The sequence below is a fragment of the Nomascus leucogenys genome, chromosome 11, assembly GCF_006542625.1.
Source record: "Nomascus leucogenys isolate Asia chromosome 11, Asia_NLE_v1, whole genome shotgun sequence".
Lineage (NCBI taxonomy): Eukaryota > Metazoa > Chordata > Mammalia > Primates > Hylobatidae > Nomascus > Nomascus leucogenys.
Genome location: NC_044391.1, coordinates 89,175,381 through 89,199,658, shown reverse-complemented (window position 1 = coordinate 89,199,658; position 24,278 = coordinate 89,175,381). Strand labels below are relative to the sequence as shown.

At 38.3% G+C, this 24,278-nt stretch overlaps 1 protein-coding gene across 2 annotated transcripts in view; it reads left to right on the top strand.

Moving 5' to 3' along the window:
• Positions 1–334: 334 nt before the first annotated feature.
• Positions 335–24,278, top strand: part of GOLIM4 (golgi integral membrane protein 4) — an 83,181-nt gene continuing 59,237 nt past the window's right edge. For both annotated transcript variants that reach the window (XM_012510559.2, XM_003256414.3), the window contains exon 1: positions 335–1,161. In XM_012510559.2, coding sequence (XP_012366013.1) covers positions 975–1,161 — 187 coding nt within the window. In that variant the 5' untranslated portion in view covers positions 335–974. The remainder of the gene's footprint in view (positions 1,162–24,278) is intronic.

Sequence of the window (24,278 nt, the reverse complement as noted above, 5' to 3'; positions counted from 1 at the left end):
CACACACACGTGTTCACCGAACCTCACCCAGACTCAGGCCCCGACAAGTCCCCCGCCCCCCCAAAGCTCCGCGCCCCTCGCCCTTCCGCCTGCCTCTTCCTACCCTCTCCGACTCCACGTGGGCGCACCCCGGCGCCAGGCGGCCGCGCTGCCCACAGAGCCCCTAGCCGGCCCCGGCACTGGGAGGGAAGGCGCGGCCCTGGGGTCGGACAGACAAAGCGGGCATCCAATCGAGCCCGGCACTGCCTCCCCGAAGGGAGGGAGAGTCTGCTCGGACGGGTCCAATGAGCAAGGAGCCCGAGTGGGACTTCCTCCCGGAATCCCGTTGGCCAGAATAGCGGGGCCGTGGGTGACACGTAAGTTGGGCAGGCGGTGGCGGCGCGGCAGAGGCTGCAGCCGACCCGTCAATGACACCGCTCTGCCGTCCCCAAAACCAGCCGAGGCAGCTGGCCCCCACCCTTCCACCCATTGGGCGGGCCGCACGGGGGCGCGGCCCGGAGTCCTAGTCCCTTTGTTGGGCGCGCACCCCCTCCCTTAGGTGGCAACAAAGTCGTGCAGTGGGAGCCGCCGCGAGGGGGCGGGGAGTGGCCAGGGCGGGACTCCAAGAACTGCCCGGGGGCAGCGGGGCCAAAAAGTGGGAAGAAAGAAAAAAAGGCAGGAGGCATCTGGGGACAGGCGCGAGGGCAGCCGGCTCTGAAGTATGCTGAGGGCCCTCTCCCGGCCCCGGGCATTCGCGGAGAACGAGCCTCGCATAAGTTTGGCTGCAGCTGCCCGGGCGGCGTCGATGGCTGCGCGCCCCGCGACGCGCGGGGGCTGAGCGGGCGCCACTTCCCCTCCGGGCCGGCTTTTGTGTCTGGCATCTCCTCCTCATGCTGCGTCTGGCCACCTCCTGCGGCGGCCGCTGCTGAGACGCTCGCTCGGACCAAGGGGAGGAGACGGCGGGGGCGGCCGCGGCTTTGGGTCCAGGCGGGACTATGGGAAACGGGATGTGCTCCCGAAAGCAGAAGCGGATTTTCCAGACGCTGCTGCTGCTGACCGTGGTGTTTGGCTTTCTCTACGGCGCGATGCTCTACTACGAGCTGCAGACGCAGCTGCGGAAAGCCGAGGCGGTGGCGCTCAAGTACCAGCAGCACCAGGAGTCCCTTTCCGCCCAGTTACAAGGTACGGCTAACGGGACGCGCGCAGCCGGTGGCCAACTTTGCCCCGCGCCTCCACCCGGGCAGGAAAAGTGGCTTTGGTGAGCTATTGGCACTGTGGTTGCCACCTCTGACCTTCAGGGACGTCAGAGGTGAGCGTTTCAGGACTGCCGGCCCCAGAGTGTCAGGGGAGATGACATTCTCATCCTCCCGCTTCTTCCTCCCAGCGGTTAGGTTTAGAACTTGGTACACCAGCCCATCGTCCCACTGGGCGTTTGGTGGGCGGGTGCACGGAGAATCCTTTACCCCAGCGCTTGTCAAAGGCCCAGCTGCAATCGGGGTAGGGAAACTAGTAGCCCTCCGCCGCTTCTGCCAGCCCTGCTCTAAGGAGCATTGTTCCGTGGATTCTAGGTATTTGCTTTCTTGTTGACTTTGTCAGTTGCTTAAAAAATGAAGAGTTTGGCAGAGATTTCTCAAACTGTGCTGTTTTTCAAGGGAAAATTAAGCCATGACCCAGCAGCTTAATTAAAGCCATGGTCCAGTCGAATGGAAGGAACCTAGATCTGGCCCTGCTAGTTTCTTATTTCTTATTCTTTTAATTTAATAGGATGTCTTTAGAGAAGCTGGATGTGTGGGAAAAGTCCACACTACATACCATTCACCATCCTGCAGTAGTTTATTTCTTTCAAAAAAGGTTTACTTGTCTTCCTAAGTAGCTTTTACTTCATCACAGAGCTGCATGTATGTATTTTACAGTTAGCTTCGGGAAGTCAAAGAGGAGAAACACAGGTTTTCACTTTGCCACGCACAGCAAACCCAACTTGGACAAGACCTGTAGAAGAACTTAAAGTTTGTATCCTTCTATTTTAGAATCTGATTTAATGTAATTTTCACAAACATAATTTACTTTTAATGTAAATTCAGAAACATTACCTCAAAGTCAGCACCGTGTCGTCTTGTTAAGGACGTACTCTATACATATTTTTTTTTTTGCAAGCTTTTACTTGTGGTTAGTTTTCAATACTTACGCAGCTTTCTCCCCAACCAAAAAATAATAATAAATAGCTGTTAAGTAGCGAAATGTTGGCAGCCTTTGCTGATGATGCAAGTATAGCTTATTTAATATTGCTAGGAAGATAGATGCAAGCTAGAGGGATGTCTCTGTGTATGTGTGTGCAGATATAAAACAGATGCCTCTTCTTTGCTTCAGTTATTCTGAGTGTTTTCTAGTAAAAAAATTTAAGATGAGAGAAAATGATACACATCTGATTGCTCGGACTTAACTTGCTCTTCCCAACTTAGAAGAAAGAAAACTATTTTTAGCTTACTGACGCTGCATAGCCACAGGCATTGAAAATATATGGCTGGGCTTGGCTCAAAAGTAAAACCCGTTTTGATACACTCTTAGGTTAAAAAAATTTTCTTTAAACTCATTGAAATTTACCCATGAGTTATTGTTGGTATGAAAATATGGATATTTGTTTACTTATTTATTTAGAGATATCAGTAGCTTCCCTGTGAATTTCCATGGAGTTAGACCAAGGGAAAAATTTACTATCTAATAGTACAACAGGACTAGATGTTCATAAACATGGCTGGAAGGGGCATGTATGGTGGATTATATGAGGTTGTGTGTGTCTTGGTCTCTTAGGAGTCTCATGAGGGCAAAGGCTGTCATTTTCACCATTACCTCCTCAGCACCACACTGTGCCTGACACTCATTAGGGGAATCAATGCATGTTTATTCAAACAACAAACAAAAATTATTCTGAACTGTGGCAAGTAAGTTCATCCCAGGCACTTTTGTCTTTCTGAGACTTTGCTTTTGTGTCTTTGCTTTTTGAAAGCCAAATAAAACAACAAGAAAATATTTTGTTCAAGTAGCTCCTTTGCTTCAACGGCCTATGATGGACATTGTTGACTGAGGCCCTGATTTCTGAATAATGGCCTTTATTTGCAGTATTTCATTTTGAAATTTTAGAAATTTCTTTTCTAATTTGCCTTTTTTTGGTGGGGTGGTAGTGGGGAAGAGAGGTGGTAAATGGTAATACAGGATCATTAAAATGTACAACTTTTGTTTTGCAGCAGATGGAAATGTTCTACCTAATTTTAATAAGTGGCTTCAAAGTCCATTTCTTAATTTATTGTTTTGTCATTTCCTCTTTAATTATGGTGCTACAAAACTTGCAGTATGATTGTGCATGAAGAATTATTTCATAAGCAGGCTAAAGTTTTTGTTTGTTTTTTGTGGATTCACTTTTGACTTCTGTAGCATTTATTTTGGATTTCCCATGTATAAGCCATTTAATGAACATTTTCTGATGGTATGCACCTTTTGCTTCCCTTTTCCAAGACAAATGACATTTTACTCAACAGCACTGTGTGCCACCTGCATAGATGGGCTTTTAGGACATCAGGCTTTCCAGTCTTAATACTTGTTTAGTTAGATGGGATTGCTTGACCTGGCTTGGATTAAGATCAGAATTAATTACTTTAAAAAGAGTGGTCTTTTAAAAAATGACTCTTGAAAAAATTTCAGTAGTTTGGACCTATAACCTGATGATTTGCATTTGTTAAGTGAGCATATTTAGGTCACCTTCAGTTTAAGAATAGATTATACTCCATAGATTCCTTTGAAAGTGGGTTACTTGTAACCCCAAGTTACAAGTTTTATTGTAGAAGAGCCCCATAACTAGAATATTGCGGGGATGGCATGCAGAAAGGTCAGAGACTAGGCAAACCCCTTCCACTGTAAAAATATCTATGTCTGCCTGTTTATCTATCCCTCTTAGCAATCAGTCATCTATTTATCTCCCATACTGGTACCTTAATTATACTGAGGAGTGGGGCAGAGGTCACATACTGGTGGCAAAGGTAATAATCTTTGACCAGCACAGTGTTTATATAACCTTTAAATTTTTTAAACTGCTTTCAAGTGAGCCATGCTCCATTGTCTGTATCTATAGGCAGTGTTTCTCAGTCTAGACTGCCCATTAGTATCACCTGGTGGCTCCCAGACCAATTAAATAACAGTCTGGGGGGGTGGAACCCAGGCTTCAATAGTCTTTAAAGCTCCCCTGGTGATTCCTGTGTGCAGCCAAGGTTGAGAGCCACACCTCTACAATCTTAAAACTGAGCCTTTCTGTGCATTTACTTTACTTGTTTGGCCCCAGAGACACTTGAATTTTTTATCTGTGATTAAAAGCAGACTGGTTTCTAGACTGTAATTCAAATTCTAGTTCTACAACCTTTTGTGTGAACCTCGACGTTTTTCTTATTTATAAAATAGAGATTAGAATACCCTATTTTATAGAGGTATTGTGAGGATTAATGAAGATGATAGACTGTAGAGCTCTTAGCACATACTTGGCATATAGTAGGTACTGCTCTTTAAAAGTTAGCTGTTATCAGAATCCCTCTTTGAGGTAAGCTGTTTTATCCCTTTTTCTCTCGCCAGGTTTGTCATGGGTAAAAATTTTGAAATTGGCAGAATTTGTTTATGTAGCTAACCACCTCCTTTTATTGTACCTTAAATGAACATCAAGGAATATGCAAACATCCACTGTACTTTACTCAGAAGAAAGGACCTTCCTTGACAATTTAAACTTGGACTATAGTTACTGATTAACTCTGTTCTGGATCATATCAGATTAGGAGAGGGTGTGACTGCTAAGGTAATAATTATGTGCTGTAAGATCTGGGAGAGAGATATAACTATTTAAATTTTTATAAAAGGCATTTAGCATAGAGGCAAAGAGCCCGACATTCCTAAAACACAGTATTGCAATGCTTTTGGACTTCCAGGGATAAGGAGAAACCATCAATAAAAAGTTTATGTGAGGTTTATATGTTCCTATTCCAGATGAATATGTTAAAACTATTTAAAATTTTTAAAAAAGGTCACAAATGTGACCCGTAGAAGTGCAGAGTTACAAGTGCGGATTTCTCACATGCATATATTGAGTTGTGGTGAAGTCTGGGCTTTCAGTGCACCCAAAGAATGGACATGTTTACCCCGCAGGAAAATTTCCAACTCTCAGCCCCCTGCTAGCCTCCCACCTTTTGTAGTCTCCACTTCCACTCTTTATGTCCATGTGTGCCCGTTGTATAGCTCCCACTTGTAAATGAGAACATGCTGTCTTCGACTTTTCTTTTTCTGAGTTATTTCCCTTAGGATAATGGCCTCCAGGTCCATCCATGTTGCTGCGAAAGACATGATTTCATTCCTTGTTACGGCTGAGTAGTATTCCATGGTGTATATATGCCACATTTTCTTTACCAGTTCCCTGTTGATGGATGCTTAGGTTGATTCCATATCTTTGCTATTGTGAAGAGTGCTGCAATAAACATACAAGTGCAGGCATCTTTTTTGTATAATTATTTATTTCCCTTTGGGTATATACCTAGTATTGGGATTGCTGGAGTGAATGGTAGCTCTATTTTTAGTTCTTTGAGAAATCCTGATGCTGTTTTCCAGAAAGGTTGTACTAATTTACATTCCTACCAACAGTGTATAAGCATTCCCGTTTCTTTGCATGTTTGCCAACATTTGTTGTTTTTTGACTTTTTAATAAAAGCCATTCTGACTAGTGTAAAATGGTATCTCACTGTGATTTTAATTTGCGTTTCTCTCATGCTTAGTGATGGTGAGCATTGTTTCCTATGTTTGTTGTCTTCTTGTCTAGCTTCCTGTTAAAAATGTCTTTTCATGTCCTCTGCCCGGTTTTTAATTTTTTTTTTTTTTCTTGTCAAGCTGCTTGAGTTCCTTGTAGATTCTGGGTATTAGCCCTTTGTCAGACGCATACTTTGCAGATATTTTTTCCTGTTTTGCAGGCTGTCTGTTTACTCTGTTGTTTCTTTCCATGTGCAGACATTTGTTATTTAAGTTAAGTGTTTTTTCCACTGGGCTTCTCTAACACTTAGGATGGCCCACTGGCCTAAGCATGAATACATCTCATCATTGGTTACTTCTTGCTTTCAACCTTCCCTAAATCTACTTTTAGAAAGGAAATGTTGGCCAAGCACCTTGTCTCTCGCCTGTAATCCCAGCACTTTGGGAGGCTGAGGCGGGTGGGTCACTTGAGGTCAGGAGTTTGAGACCAGCCTGGCCAACATGGCTAAACCTCATCTCTACTAAAAATACAAAAATTAGCCAGGTGTGGTGGCACGTGCTTATAATCCCAGCTATTCAGGAGGCTGAGGCGTGAGAATTGCTTGAACCTGGGAGACAGAGGTTGCAGTGAGCCCAGTTCCAGCCTGGGCAACAGAGCAAGACTGTGTCTCAAAAAAAAAAAAGAGAAACATCTTCAGCACAGAACCAGGCTTTTTTTATTCCTTCATCTCCAGCATCTGGTACCTGGCATATAGTAGGTGCTCAATAAATAGTTTATACCTATGTAGTACTTTTTCTTGGCCTATTAATGTGCATATATATGGTGGTATTGTGGGCAGTGAGGTATAGTGGATACAGGCTGAGGCGTCAGAGCACTTGGATTTGATTTCCTGCTATCTTATTTTACTAGCTGTGTGGTCATGGGCAAGTTATTTAACCTTTCTGTGACTCAGACTATTCATATGTAATAATCAGGATAATAGTGCTTACAAAAGATTATCATGAGGATCAATAGTGTTAGCTGATGTGCAGTGCTTAGAAGGGTGTAGCTTGCATTTTGGATCATTGAGGAAACATATATACAACAGAGTGGTTCATAGACCTCAGCAATTTAGACCACAAATGTGGGAAATGTGTGGTAGGTGTACTAATTTTCAAGTGCAACGTTAGAACTTATAACATGAACTAGACATTGTCTATTAAATGGACATCTTCACTGAAGTACAACTTAGAGTTAAATGAAGAGACTATCATTTTTGCTTGATTCTGTACCATTTAGAATATGGAACAAAAATACTCTCAAGTTCAGTAATTTTTATTTGTATGTAGATTCCTTCCCTGAATAAAAGATAAAAGCTTCCAAATACCTTTTGAAGCTCTGATTCAGTGAAGCATTCTTTTGAATATGTATGATTTGTACATAATCTATAATCGATTTCACATATTGTGCCCACCTTAGTCATCCCTGTAATATGTAACATGCCGACTCTAATGAGAGTACTGGTGTCCAGGTAAATAGTTGGTTGCTGTGTAAGAGAATTACTTGTTATCTGGGAGCCTTTAGTTTAAGTTCCAAGTAGATTGGAAGCCTTGCCTTGATTTCTTTTTATTCTTTCTTATCTTAGGAAGGACAGTTTCCAAAAGGGCTGGGGTACAATACCACATTACCGTGGCTGAAGGAATAAGTGAATTGGAGTTGGGGAAATGAATACTGACTAAATATGGTGTGAATCAAAAAACAAAGGATTGGAGAGAAACCAGAAGAGGGCAGGGAGAGAAAAGGGGACACATATCACTGGTGACTTTTCAAAGTACTGAGGAAGAGTTTTGTTCACACCTTTATGCCCTAGAAGAAAAGCAGCAGGAAATGGTGATGGGAGAGCTGGTTGGGGCATCAGATGTGGTTTCAGTGCAACTCAGCCATTTACCAGCAGGGTGACCTTGAGCAGGCAAATAACCTCTGAACTTCAGCCTCTTCGTATTTGAATTTGGGATAACAATGTCTAACTTGCAAACTTGTATGGATTAGAAATCGTGCATCTAAAGTGACTAGTATGAGTCCTGGAGAATATTACTACTACCATTTATTAGGTGACTAGAACTACTGTTGCTGAATTAACATTGGGCTTCTTTTTATTTTGCCCAGCCTTTACTACATCTAGTAGGTAAGAGTGTTATTAGTGCTGGCCTAAAAGTGGCTCCTTTCACTATGTGCCCTACTTGGCTGAAACTTTTTGATTAAGATATTCTCACTCTGTCTTTTCTACCCTTTTGAGCCATTTTTGGGGCAGAAAAAACCTGAAAATGCTTTACATGATAGCAACTAAAAGTTGTTGTTTTTCATTTTGACAGCCAAGGGTTCTTCTTTTATCATTAAGGACAAAGTGGTTTTGCTACTTTTGCCAGTAGATGGTTTATGGGTTTTATAGCTTTGTTTTGAAGTGAAAGTTGTATATCATATAGCTTTATTATAAAAGAAAAATGATAAACTATATTTTCTTTTTAGCCACTGTTCTTTAGAGTGAATTTTAGTAGAATTTTGAAAACTTACTTGAGGAAGTTAAATTATTTTTAATCCATAACATTTATTGAGTACCTACCATGTTCAGGTTCAATGCTAAGCTTATTACATGCATTATGTCATTTAACTGTGACACTAGCACTTTAATCTGAATGAGCAATATGAGGCTTAGAGAGGTTAATTAACTTGCCAGTGTCAAGATCTAGCCTAATGAAACTAAGCTTAGAACCCTAATGTAACTTTTTCCATGGTGCATCATTGCCCTCAAAATTATTTTAGTGTCTCTCATGACAGTATTAATGGTTTTAAGAAAGTAGGTTAGGTGGGTCATATGGGGATTCACGATACAATTTAGAATCAGAAATAACAGGTGTACTATTTGATGCAGCATTTCCAGGGTACAAGAAATTTGCTGCTGGTATGAAAGATGATTTTGGTTGATACTGGAGTTGATTTTATGTGGCATGTAGATGTTGCCTGAAATAACAGTGAATCACATAATGAAAAACTTATTTCCTTTCAGTGCTTTCCTGACAAGTAATGGAGAAATTCTCAGTTTGATGCTAGAATCTCTCTCCTAGAGAGTTGCTTCTCTGTTTTTCCAAAGAGAATAGACGTTAGGCAGCCAACAACTTGATAGCTAGAATTTAATAATTGTTTTGTTGTATTATTGTATTTAATTTTAAAATTAAATCTATTACCAATCACTAATGCTGTGTAAATCAGATTTTTCATTTATAAAGTAGTGGTGTAAAAGTTTCCTGTTTAAAATTTATTTTAAGGAAAAATAAACTTATTTAAGTGAATATTTGGTAAATTCAAAAAAGACTGTACAGGTTTTGCATGAGTATGGTAAGAACTCGCCTGAGGGGTGCCTGCATGTCTGAAGTTTGGGAATGCATTGACCGATCAAATTGGATACAGACACTGAATTTTACAGTTAGTTAACTGAATTCTAAGGTGGATAAGTCACTTACCAGGTGGCTTAAGCTAAGCTGAGCACATATTCTGACTCCCAGTACAAGGTAATACCCCTTCACTGCCCTGTGCTGTCTCTGTAGACTAGGACCCTCTTCTCTGTGAGAAGAAATGGGCATTGCTATTTTTAAACAATGCTGTGTATTTCTGAATGGTATATTTGTGTTCTTTGTTTTTATTGGCCCATGAGTGCATATGCAGAAGACATGTCAGTCATTGTCCTTCACTGATAAGCTTTACTAAATAGGCTCATAGCCTAGAGGGACATGGGCATGAAATAAATTGCTCTCTATAGCTGTATGACATTTTAAAAAATACTGCTATAATTATTTTTCATATATAAAATGTCACAATATGATAGTGAATAGAAAATCAAGATGTGCTGTCATTCTGAAGGATAGGCATTATACAACATTGGAATGATATTATTTGCTTTTCTTTGGGAGTGCATGAATTTAAAAAAATTATAATCATTTTAGGAGAGTCAAACGTTTCATTTTCCAGTTCACATCTCATTTAAAATGCCTCCTTTAATTGGAATCTTTGTTACAAACAGAAAAAATAATCTGCAAATCAAGATATTTAGGACAGCTTTAATGTTGCTTATGTGTTCTCTTGATGATAGCTATGATGCTCTCAAATATTATAAACAGATTAAAATTTGGCAGTTGATAATTGATTAATTTGGTTTAGAGAAGTTTATCAGGTTTTATATTAGTGAGATTTATTAATAAATAATATATTATAAATCTATGATGCTTGCCCTTCTGCATCAGTAGCTCAATCTTTTAACAGACAGAAAATGTTTTAAAGTATTTTATATTTTATTTAGAGGTTTGGATGCTATAAAACAAGTTAAATTGTATTGATGTCAAACATCACTTTTATTAAAATAGGAAAAATTTTTTTTTACTGTATAGGTGGTCATCACCTCAAAATTTAGACGTCATCCAAATTTGGTCCAGGTGTGGGTGAGGCCCCTTAGGTATCCATACAATCTTTAACTATAATTCTTCAAGTATGCTTCCTCTTTATCTGTAGATCTGTGAAACCAGAGTCAAATTACCTGCCCTTAACACAGCCATACAGTGGTAGGACAGGTGTAAAATACCTGGATATTCCTGTTAAAAAAAGGCAGAAATGTGAGAAAAATAGGAGTTACCTGTCCATAGGAATTTTGAAGTCTGTTAAGGCAAGTGCTCTTGTAGTAGGTCTCAAAGCCTGGGAATAGTTCTCTATGGCTCTTGACTGTACCGTTTGGTTTCTTGGCTCCACTCTGAGTCATCTTTCCTTTTTTGTGAAAGGTGGCATATGTTTGCAGCTGAGTGGTTTTCTCAGCCTGCTTCCTACCGGTAGAATTTTAAGGACCTGTGGCCTTTTTAAATTTAGTACTGCTTCTACCTCTTTTGGTCCAAATAGGCAGTGGTTCTGCTGATACAATCTTCTCAAAAAGTTTGTGGGTCTCCTGTGAAACTTCTTTGAATTTTCTCCATTAGACAAAAGCCACATTCATATATCTCCTGGAGATGTCTTCTGTACTTTGGGCTTGTGCCAAGATCGGGGAGAGACAATGCATGCCCTTAAATTTCCCAAAGGCTCATTATGAGGATCTGAGGAACCCTTAGGAGGTCCTGTCATCTGATGAAATGGTACTCTGAGAAATCACTTTTGATCTTTCCAAGATTTTAACAAACCGATTTTATAGGACACTCTCCGCTTTTGACTTTAGACCATGTTTTTCTGGTAGAGTCCTGGAATTGATCTTTTCTTAAAAGCTGTTTCTTAATTTCAACATTATTTGCTGTCTAGAGAAGCTAAGAATTTTCATAACACTCAAGTCCTGCCTCCTTTTTGTTTAGCAGTCCTTCCCCCAATGTATCTCTTTTTTCTCGTAGTTTACCATAAGACAGTAAGAAGAAACCAGGTGACATCTTCAGCACTTTGCTGGTAAATGTCCTTAACTGGATAACTCAGTTCATCTGGCACATTTTATTTTTTTTAATTCCTATATAACTATAAGTGACTGCTAGTCACATTAACTACACTTAAGTATGGGTATTGCTAAACTTTAGCCACTACATAATTTTTAGTTTCCATAAACATTTTCTCACTTTCATTTAAGCCCTTCCGTCAGCCTTCTTAAATTCCAAAATTCTATGTAGAGTGTGTTCAAGGCACATTCTCATTAACACTTTTATTAAGGTCCACTACACAGTTCCAAAGCCACTCCCACCTTTAGATTTTTATGACAGCACCCCACTTCAAAATCTGTATCAGTTATCTTGTTGCATAGCAAATTATCTCAAAACTTAACTGTCGTAGAACAATGAACATTATCTCACAACTTCTGTGGGAAAGGAATCTGGGCTTAACTGGGTGACTCTGCCATGGTCACTCACAAGGTTGCAGTCAAGCTGCTGATCAGTGTTTAGTCACCTCAAAACTTGATTGGGATTAAAGGATCTGCTTCAAAATTCACTCAGGTGGTTGTTGATAGGCCTTAGAAAATCCATTTCCAATCACTCTCATCTGGGGCCTGCCACAGGAATATGTCACAATATCATAACTGGTTACCCCCAGGGCAAGTGTATTAGTCTGTTCTCACATTGCTAGAAAGAACTACCTGAGACTGGGTAGTTTATATAGAAAAGAGGCTTAATTGACTCACAATTGCACAGGCTGTGTAGGAAGCATGGCTGGGAGGCCTCAGGTAACTTACAATCATGGCGGAGGGCAAAGGGGAAGCAAGCATGTCTTACTGTGATGGAGCAGGAGAGAGAGGGTGAAGGGGGAGGTGCCATACACCTTTAAACTATCAGTTCTTGTGAGAACTCAGTCACTATCATGAGAACAGCAAGCGGGAAATCCACCCCGATGATCCAGTCACCTCCCACCAGGCCCCTGCCCCAACATTGGGAATTACAACTCAGAGCTAAACCATATCAGCAAGAGATTCAAGAGATTGATAAACAGTGTAAGCACTGAAGATAAAAGTGAAGGTGTTTTAATAACCTAATCTTGGAAGTGGTATCCCATCACTTCTGCCATATTATCTTCATTAGTCTTGAATCTCTACGTTCAGCACATGCCGAATTCAGCACAAGGGAAGGGCTTAGTGAGGTTGTGAATTACAGAAAGTGGAGATCACTGGGGGCAGCCTTCGTAGCGGCCTACCATAAAGTGAGTATAGTTCTTTGAATATTATTATTGTCATTGTTCGCAACATCATTATTCCCAAAGTTGTCATAAGCTAACATTCATTGAGCACTTGCTGGGTACCAACCACTGTTCTAAATCATTTTCTTGGATTATCTGACTCAATACTTTTGTAAAAATGTTTTACTACATTCTAAAATGTGACTTACCATTAAATTGGAAATATATTAGCAAGAAGTGGCATTTAAAATTATGGCTTCACAGGGAAATTACCTGGTGTTTAAACCGTTTGACCTGGGAAAAATTAAAAATCCACGTGACTCTCTGAAGTATAAACCCAGTCGGTAGTTCATTAAGTAAAATACCCAAATGGAAGGCATCATGTCCTTGGGGAGTTTCAAAACCCATTGATAATATGCGAACCGTTTCTTTGGCAAGTAGATAGGAATGCACTGCAGTGTGTTCTTTTGACTTTATAGACTGCAGTCCTTGGTGAACTTTTCTTTTATTTGATAGGAGATTTTTTTGATACTTTTACTGGTCTTAGCAAGATATTTTTGATTTAAAGAAAGCATTAATTGTAACTGGTAATTTCAACTTGTTCATTCACTCCTACTTTGAAAGTCATTTAAAAATTGCAATATATGAGTATTCTTTTGTGGTATTAATAAAGTCAAAAGTAGAATATAAGAATATGCTATGAAAAGGTCATTAAGTGTGTTCTGAACAGTTATAATCCCACGTTCATAGTATGTCTTCATTCACCTAAACATAGTTTAGTTATTACAAATACATGAGAAAAATATTCTTTTTATTTGACTTCCATTGTACTTTCCAAAACATATTTCTGTAAGAGATTGGATTGGGAAGTGGATAGATTACATTTTGTCAAAATGTGTTTGAGGCTGTATTTCATTCAAGAATTAAAGATTGTTCTGCTCTTGTCAGTGAGAAGTCGTTGTTGAATTTCTGTAGAACCAGTGTTTCTCTTCCTGCCCCATTGCTGTGTGTATGGGTGCCAGGTTTCTGCCATGATATTCACTGGCATTCTAAGTTGCTGCGAACTCCTGCTCTTGGTGGTATTCATATCGACATCGTCACCCTCTCTGTAACATGTATTCTCTTCTCTATTCTCTTTGCCAAAACCAAAATGAGGAAAATTCCCTGCATGTTCTATAATGTATTGATAATGTGCCGTGTCGTTCTCAGAGAGACTTACATATTGTTTTTTCTGTCGTATCTTTTGCACTGAGTTCGAGCAGCGTCCATGTGGACTGGGCCTAGAGTATGCTCCCTTATGTTGAAACTGTCCAAGGAAGCAGAAGCTACTAGTTACCTAGAATGGTGGTATTTGTGAGTATATATGTGGCCCTTTATAGAGAGACTCTAAGACATCTTCATCTAAGGGTCTCACAGTAACAATATTTTGAGTAGGGGCTGAGCTTTAAAGAAAGTCGGCTTTGTCTTTACTGTTGGCTTCCAGCTGTTCTTAGAACTGCCTCCTATCCAGCACCAGCTTATTGCCTAAGACCACACTGAATGTTTTTCCTGTGATCCTGTCTTCCTTAAGGGTGGCATTTTCAATTTGGGATCCTTGGGGTAGGGGGTGGGGGGGGTTCATGAACGTCCTGAAAATGTATGTCAATTTTGTATATGTGTCTTTTTCCAAGACAGAAGCCATAGCGTTAATCAGTTCCTCAAAGCATCAGTGACCTGAAAAAGGTTAAGAACCACTGCTTTAGGGCAAATTCCTCCTGAGGTCTTTTCAAGTCCATCTTGGAATTTGACCTCCCTTAGTCCCACTCCATGAACCCCCTCTGGACATGACTGTAAGTGGCAGAGTTTGTAATGGAGTAGTCAGTGTGTTTGCTGCTGTTCCCCTTAAGCCCTGACCATTAACCCCTCCCATCCCCAAATTAAAGAATAATTCTGATTGGACACTTAAATGGCTTTTAATAAATTGCATTCCTAGAATCCATTAGTAATTTCTTAGTAAAATAAAAAGGTCTTGCAATTACATGAGAAATGTGTACTTTCTGAATTGTCTTGTATTCATGATATTATTTGATCCTGAAAACAACCCTATGTTACAGAGTAAAGCAATATACTGTGTTATTACCATTTTAAATTTAAGGAAACAGAAGTCACACAGCAAGACAGTGACACATGTGGGATTAATGCTCAGTTTACTTGAATCTTAACTCCGGGCCCTTACTCACACAATCCTCAGTTCCCAAGGCTTCCTTACCCTGGAGCTAAACATAGGTTTAACAGGACTTACAAAACTGAGTTTCTGACTTTGCCACCTCTGAGGGCACTCTACCTTTTTTTAGATTCTGCCAAACAGCTAAGAATATTCCCAGTCCATCTGCTACCCCTTACCCCCTTCCCAACCCTGCCTACTATGTCCATGGAAGATGCTGATGGCTGCTCATGCTACTAATTTCTGCTTCACCTCTGCAGCTTTCCACTGTCAGTCTCAATATGCTGGAGGATCCAGGCAGGCTCCGTAAGGATTGGGTCCCAGGGTAACAAGGGCAATAGTCACTGGGGAGAATTCAGCTTCGCTACCCTTTCTTTATGTTAATATCTCTGGCACATTGTTCTTGATCCAGAATTAGGGGATTGGGCTGTCCCTTCCCTTAGTATGATTTCTTTTCAGACTCGTCTGCATTCTGGGGTGTAAATAGTACTTCATATCATGCTGGAATCCTGCTAACATTCACCACAGGCTGCTACCTGGTAGCATCTTTAGCTTGTCTTCTTGACTTCACAGTGGGGTGGTTTGATGCTCACCACTCAACTGAGTCTCCAGCTGTGTGTTTTAGATTCCAGGTGTCAAAGTCAAATCACTTCTATAAATAAATCAGAGATTGGTAAAAGCAGGAAAGAAAGTTCTTAGAGCCCAGGTTGCACATACCAGCAAATGGGTATGTTTTGGTTTAGCCCACACAGTGCTTTGAAAAAGTTCACAGTAGTTTACGTATGGAAAAAGAAAAATATTTTATATAAACATCTAGATTTCCAGCATTGTGGGAAAAGTCCTATTGCAACACTGGACCTGCATTTCTGTGTCAGGTGAATGACTTGCTGCCTATTTGGAATGGGGCGTGTGGGCTTCAGTTGGCCAAAACTCCCACTGCCATTGATTTGGTCATTTATATTAATGGCCTGGCCTATATAAGCACCTAAGTTTGAAATTCTTTATCTTGACTAACATTTTTAGTTTATCAATGAAGAAAGTAAGCCTCAAAGAGATGGAATAACTTGACAACTGTGCTATCTAATACGGTGGCCACTAGGGTCCTGTATAGAAATGTGACTCCTGGTGTGACTGAGGAGCTGAATCTTTTTTTTTCTTCTATGTATGTCATTTTCTTTCTTTTTTTTCTTTTTTATTATTATTATTATACTTTAAGTTTTAGGGTACATGTGCACAATATGCAGGTTTGTTACATATGTATCCATGTGCCATGTTGGTGTGCTGCACCCATTAACTCGTCATTTAGCATTAGGTATATCTCCTAATGCTGTCCCTCCCCCCTCCCCCCACCCCACAACAGTCTCTGGAGTGTGATGTTCCCCTTCCTGTGTCCATGTGTTCTCATTGTTCAGTTCCCACCTATGAGTGAGAACATGCGGTGTTTGGTTTTTTATCCTTGCGATAGTTTACTGAGAGTGATGGTTTCCAGTTTCATCCATGTCCCTACAAAGGACATGAACTCATCATTTTTTATGGCTGCATAGTATTCCATGGTGTATATGTGCCACATGTTCTTAATCCAGTCTATCGTTGTTGGACATTTGGGTTGGTTCCAACTCTTTGCTATTGTGAATAGTGCTGCAATAAACATACGTGTGCATGTGCCTTTATAGCAGCATGGTTTATATTCCTTTGGGTATGTACCCAGTAATGGGATGGCTGGGTCAAATGGTATTTCTAGTTCTAGATCCCTGAGGAATTGCCACACTGACTTCCACAATGGTTGAACTAGTTTACAGTCCCACCAACAGTGTAAAAGTGTTCCTATTTCTCCACATCCTCTCCAGCACCTGTTGTTTCCTGACTTTTTAATGATCGCCATTCTAACTGGTGTGAGATGATATCTCACTGTGGTTTTGATTTGCATTTTTATTTAATTTTCATTAATTTAAATATCAATTTTAAAACTATAGCAATATGAAAAGTTTTCTGTTAAACACAGCTCTCATTTTAATTGTGTTGTGTCTTACAAGATATTATTGATATATTACGGTGCACATTTACTTTCTACTTTTTAAAATGGGGCTACCAGATATTTAAGAGTTACAGACATTTCAGAGTGTATTTCTGTTGGACAGCAGTGACCTGACAGAAGTCTCCCAGCTTGTTAATGGCAGGTCTGGAATTTGTCAGAAGATCTCCGCAGCTCTAATCATATTTTTTCTCCATTATTAAAATGTTATCCAACTGTTCTTCTAATTCTTGAAATTTTTCTTATTATATACTTCCATAGGAATTGGTTTTTCCTCATTTTTACGTAGCACATGACAGAGAAGAGATTTTATGTAAAGGAAAATTTAGCATCATGTATTAGCAACAATAATACAAAGATAATTTTAAACTTAATATTCATGACAAAGACTGTTTTTTACTTTAAGTGACTGACAATTTTCTCTGAAATATTCGTTTAAGAAAACAGTTTCAGCATGTTCAAAATGACATTGTGTTTGATTTTGGAACAGGTATATATTAAAATATAGTGTAAAATTAATGATATATTTTATTGTAGTTTTAAAACTAGACAGAAATTACTATTACATTTAATATATTGAGTTCTTATATTTTATACCTAAGAAAACTTTCCCTTTTATAAATTTTGTATTTTTAGTTATCTAAATGATAAAAAGATTAAAACCCTTAACAAAGTATTGGGCATGTGTATAGCCCAACCAAATATAACAATTTAGATAAAATAAAATTGTTTTTGACATTTTACTTATTCAACTTTGAATTGTAACTTACATACATAAAAGTGCACAAATTATAAGCAAACAGCTTGATGAGACTTCACAAACACAACCGTATAACCAGCAATGAGATCAAAACACATGGCAAGACCAGCACCCCAGAAGCTCTCTTGCACTCATCTCATTCAAAAATTGTCTTCCAACCTCAAAGAATAAGCACCATGGATTAGTTTCACCTGTTTTTGTACTTTGTGTAAATAAAATCAAACAATATATACTCTTGTGTCTGGCTTCTTTTGCTTAACATTGTGAGATCCATCCAGACTGTTACATGTAGTTGTAGATTGCTCATTTCTATTACTATATTATCACCATTGTGTAAGCCTATCAAAACTTACCCAATGTACCACTGATGGACATTTGGATATTGATTGCTGCCACTATGAATGTTCTAGTTCTTTTAACTTTTTTTTTTTAAAGGGACTAGCAGCTTTTTGATATGATTGATGACTTTTAAGATAATGCAACATAAGGACTATTTTGAGTGCATTTACAAAACTTATTATTGCTCCTTTCCTAGTGTTACTTAATATCCTCATACAACCCAACTATAAGTCCTGATCTGTTAGTACGAATTTTTAAATATGACCAAAAGTAAAAACAACTAAAACTTAAATGTTCAAAACACAAGCATTTGTAGCATTGTTAAGCCAGGGGATAAGCTGCCCAGAGGACTGCTTAGACATATAAGCTGGCTTGTCTGTTCTTTGTTAACCATTATTCATGATTACTGGGCATGTGCTTTTTCTCTTTCTATATTCTAAAGGGGTCATTTTAAAAATGATTATTTATTTATAAAAATACAATAACAACAGACCCACCGATTGCCTTTTGTTAAATCAGTTTCCCGAAACAAGTTAACAAAACCCTGGCTTAGAAATGCTACCTCTGGAAAATGCTGGTTGAGAAATTCTACCACTGGAAAAATTCAGAATATAACTGAGCAGTTGAGAGGAATATTGTAGAGTTAATGCAAATATCTAGTGAGTCGTTAAACTAGCTGTAAAAGTGTTTCTAAGTTAAAATTTTATGATTTTTAAATTCTGATGTGCTAGCTGAAGTGAACAGTGATGAGAATAAGAATTACTTGTAGTGACTCATATTCAGCAATTTATTACATACATTGTTTTCTCAGTAGTCTTGCTTTATTATATATAAATGGCAAAAGGGCAATGGTGATCTTTGACGTATAAAAATGTAATTGATTTTACTTTTATTACTTGCGATAATTTAACTTGCATTAGGCTAAAGTTTGCTACCATACAAATTATGATAGAAAAAATTAACAAAATATTTGTGTAAACAAAAATATGTCCTATTTAATTTTTTATTAAAATAACAATGTTCTAAATTACTTAACAACATAAAAAGGAAAGGTCTATTCATTATATTCAAATAATTAACAGGGGATTCCTATCTAGTAATTGAGGGAGACCCTAAAAATATTGGTATTCAAAAGTAGTAAGTTGTACCTAGTGACATTTTTTGAATTCAAGATTCATACTGTCACCTCCCAATACTAGTTATACTTGTGAAGTTTGGAGGTAAACTGCTCAAAAATAAATAAATAAATAAATAAATAAAATAAAATAAATAAATGTATCTAGAGTATATCAAACATTTTAGGGAGGTGTGTTACTTTCAATTCATATGAAAGACTGTAAATTGTAGAAACATTTAAGGATACCAAATTATAAGTTGAGTTTAAGTGTAGCTTATTCTGTATATTTTAGTTTATTTTTGGAAATAAGGCCTTAGCAATAGAATGAATTTCTTTCTGTGACAACTTAAATCTTTATTAAAAAAATTCTCATTCTGTTTTCTGAAATACAATATAGCCAAAGAAAATTATTATTAGTTGAGGAGAGGTAAATTTAAAAGGTTTAGTTTGATGCAACTCGTGTTACATGAGTAGCCATATAAAGATATAGAGTCAATATATTAGTTTTTGTTGTGTGTCAATTTCAGAATCTTAGTGGCCTGCAACAACAAACTTGCAATAATGAATATAATTGTGTTGACAGGGCTGCAATTTGGCTGTGGTTTGGTGATGGTGGGCAGGGCTTGGCCGGGGCTGATTTGCCTGGGCCTGGACACCAGGTCTTTGATCAGTTTCAGGTCAGCTCCACATGCCTCCATTTTACAACCTGGGCTGAAAGGATTGCATTACCTGGAGATGCTCTTCAGATGGCGGGTCATAGGAACCACAAAAGGGCAAGTGTTAACACTTGGGAATGGGCACACCATTATTTCTGTCCAAATTCCATTGGCCAAACATTAATGGGGTGGTGAAGAATTCTCTGCCCCTCCGAGTGGTAAGCACTGCAGAATGCATGGCAGAATGTGGATGTATCATTGCAGTAGTGAGGGATGAAGAATCTGGCATGATGAGTTCATCTACCACAGTCAACTTCAAAATAGGTACAGTGTGAAATAAAAGAAGAAAACTTCCTTATTTGAAGAATCATTTTATAGTGATACAGACTTTTAAAATATTAACATCAACATAATTTTAGTCACATTTGTGTACCTTTAGGCAGAGGGTATGAGTTAATAATGAATAAGCACTTAGCATAAATTCTAAACAAAAGGCAATAAGTAAATCTGCCCTTTAATTCAGCAAACTTCCTGAAGCACCTAGTGTCCATAGCTTTCTGGGATAATATAAATTTGGTTATTCAAGTGCTGCCGTCAAGTAATAGAATGTAAATAGAGTAGTCTGTTAAAAGCTTTCATACTGGATTTTTATGACTATTCTTTGAGTGACATAGAATAAGTAGAACATTTTTATTTAAGTATTTTGACATTTAATGTGTTGATTTTAGCAGCAAAAAGTGATATGATTAACCATTTTATTTATTTATTTATTTATTTATTTATTTATTTATTTATTTATTTATTGAGATGGAGTCTCACTCTGTCGCCCAGGCTGGAGTGTAGTGGTGCAATCTTGGCTCACTGCAACCTCTGCCTCCCAGGTTCAAGCAATTCTTCTGCCTCAGCCTCCTGAGTAGCTGGGACTACAGGTGTGCGCCATGACGCCCAGCTAATTTTTGTATTTTTAGTAGAGACAGGGTTTCACCATGTTGGCCAGGATGGTCTCTATCTCTTGACCTCGTGATCCTCCCGCCTTGGCCTCCCAAAGTGCTGGGATTACAGGCGTGAGCCACCACGCCAGGCCAGGATTTATTTTTTAGATACTAATTTATGTGGATTAAAACCAAAGAAACAAACAAAAAAAAAACCAGAACAAGTTAGAGCATGGCCCCACAGATAGACTTGAGCATTTTAAATTTTATGTAAACTTCTGGTGAACATATGTAATGCTTTACTTTTAAAAAATTAGCATATTCACTTTGATTCTTTTATTTAAAAATTAAGTGAAAATATGTCAGTAATATTTAATGATTTAGCACCTACTATGGCAACTATAAATGTTCATACCCAAGACTTTGGGAAAAGGTTGTGGAAAATTTAGAAAGGCAGATGTCGTCTCTCTGTTTTTAACAATGTATCTGATTGTAAGCGTTTCTTTTAAACACTCGTTTTCAAGTTGCACATTCATTAATTTCTTCCATTTAATGTGAGGTTTGTGTGTATATATATATATATGTATGTGTATATTATTACGTATGTATGTTTGTGTATATGTGAGAGTGAGCAAGTGACTAGTCACTTATTATATTGGCCTTCTTTAGAAGATCACCAAATAGCAATTTGTTTATATTTTATCTTTTAAAACTTGATTCTCCATGTCCCCTTAAGAATGTCAGAAACTGAAAACTGGTCTTTAGGTCCACAAACATAGACTTGATTTGTCAGTGGCTATTTCCCGTGAGTCGTCTTGACATGCTTTTTGTGCATATGATAGAAGAAGCAATAAGAAAAGCAGGTGTGTTTTGACATGATCTTTTTGTGAACAGGGCTTGCTCAGAAAATTTCCACAGTAGGAACATGTAGATTCTTGTTAAGGCCTAATAAATGAAGCTCTAAAGGCTCTATAAAACTAGTGAATAGTCCACCAATTACCAGTGTATTTGTTTTCTAACTTAAAGAAATACTTCTTGTCATTAACTTTGTCCCTTTAGAAATATGTTTATGTGGAAAGAAAATTAGCTTTATTTTTGTTTTTTCTCATCTCTGTTTTATTACTTAATTTTTTTTTTTAACTTCACTGGTTGATTGCTTAAGCACTTACTTTAATAGTCTGGTTGGCATCAATCAGAACGAAAGGAACATTTCTACTGACTACTTAATTCTTTCATAAAAGGAAAAGAACTCCTTTCTAGGCTCCACAGCATTTTAATGACAAGAAGTTATAATTTTTAACTACAACACCTACAATTTATTTCTTGAATTTTGATTTATGTCTCACTAGATCACATCTAATTTCCTGTCTGTCTAGGACTATTCCAGTGGTAACTGGGTCACTCAAAAAACAGAACCTATTGGCATGATATGGGGCCACATGGATAAGTTTTTCATATAATTGTGTTCACTGTTTTCCAAATACATATCTAGGATCTTCCCAAGTTGTAATATTTCTAACGTCCTCATCTGCATTACTAGATATGACAGCTATATCTTTTGGCTCCACTAATGTAGGCTGTCATTTGGTTTTCCTGCTTTCACCCCAAACTTCCACATAGTAGCCCAGTAGGTTACAAAGATGATTCTTTGTAACATATAAATTAAGTAATGTTACTTCCCATCTGTCTTTGAAGGAAATTTTAACTCTTCTCTTACTACTTTGTTATACTTCAGTGACAAGATTGCAGTGATGTGGGCTTTTTAGCTGTTCTCAAGCTCATGCCTTTCTCATGATCTTTATAACCGCCCTTATTTTTGTCTGGAATGTTCTTCCCTGATGTCTGTTCATCACTGGTTCCTCTTTATTTAGTCCTCTGCTCAGATTTCAACTATTTAGAAAGGCTTTTTCCTGAAAAGTTGACTAGTTATTTGTTGTGTAACAAGTAACTCCAAAAACCTAGCACCTTAAATCAACAAACATAAACACTTCATATTTCACAGTTTCCTGAGAGTCATGAATCCAGAAGCAGCTTATCTGGATGGTGCTAGCCCTGGGTTTCTCAGGAAGTTGTAATCAAGCTGCAGTCTCCAGGGAGGATCCACGTCCAAGCTCATTCACGTGGCTGTTCCTCACTGTTGGCCAGATACCTGTTTCTCCCCGTGTGCGCCCCTCCTCGGGTTGCCTACGTGTCCTCATAACATGGCAGCTGGCTTCTCACAGAATGAGGAATCCTAGACAGGAGGAGCCCAACATGGAAGCCACAGACTTTTTTATAACCTCATCTTGGTAGTGACGTAACACCACTTGGGACATATGCTGTTAGTCAGCCAGCCCCACTATGGTACCGTGTAGAAGGGGAGTACACAGGATGTGAGTACCAGGTGCTAGAGGTCACTGGGGACAATCTGGAAGCTTAGCTCCTACGGTAGCCCTGCCATCCCTGGAGATCTCACAGCTGCTTTTAACAAGCCTATGCCTTCTATATTTTCACCTTTGAACAATCTACAGAAGTTATACCTCTTCCTTTGTGTATAAGAAAATACCCTATATAAACAGAAAAATGATAATAGTACCTCCACCCAAGTACTGTCTATCCCATTATCCTACATTGTTTTCATATTTGCACTTATTAGCTGAAATCTCATTTTGTATTTCCTTGTTTATTATATATCTTGTCTGTCTTCCACCATGAGATTATAAAGACCTTTAATACAAAAACTGGTATTTCATATCCATGCCCACTATTCTAATCCTTGAACTCAAAACAATGCCTGAAATATAGTAGGTAATCGATTATTTGATAAATGGATTAGATAGTTGGCCTTTTCAAGCCCCAGAAGTTTTATTTTAGACATTTTGTATGGATGTGTTTCCACATGCATTCCTATATTCTAAATGAGTTTACTAAACATAAATGTTATTAGTTTAACTCATATTTACTGGTTTACCTTATATAGAAGGCACTGTGCTAGATACTCTGAAGTTACAAACACAAAGAAGACATGGTCCCTACCCTCAAGAAGTCCTATTGGTAAGGAATGGCAGACTATGATAGGCATCATATGAGAACAAGTAAAATTGCAAGGCTGGGGAAGTGTGAAACTTGGAGAAGGCTCCACAATAGAATGCCTTCTTGATATTTTAGGGTTAGTACAGTTATTATTTTGTCCTGGAATACTGTGTTCCTTTTGACATCCTCAGAATATAAGAAAGAAGACAACCATATTTTTTTAACAACAACAAAATTAGGAAGCCTGGTCTACATAAGTATTATAGAAATGGAAATTATTTAATTATATATTTTTAACAACCACCTCACTGAAATGACTAAAAATACATGAAACTGTGTTTCATTATATATGATCATCATATATTGAGCAGTTTGCTTATACATTAAATAGCTCTAGATCAGTGTGTCTTTAGAATCTCTGAGTAGTGATTGTTTTTTATAGTATTATTTGCTGTTGTTAGCTTCTTACTGTAGTAATTCTGCCTTCCTCTCCTTAAAGTTGCTTCATCTAATTTTTCTGTGGACTTGAAATCCAAATAACCAACCTGGATAAAATTATATATAATAAGAATATAAAAGACACCCCCTCCAAAAAGTTTTCTTTTCAATTCAGTTTTAGGGAGGTTTTATTTTTAGTTTAGCTATTTATGGCCCATTTTTACATCTGTCTGATGTTCACCTATGCTTTTAACAACTTTTCTTAACAGAGTGTTATTTTACTTAAGTTTTCTGTTGAACTTTTTGCCTCTGTTCAATATATTGTAGTTGGCTTTGGAGTCAGAATGCCTCATAGCTCTGCCAAGTTTTAGTTTTATGTCGTCAAG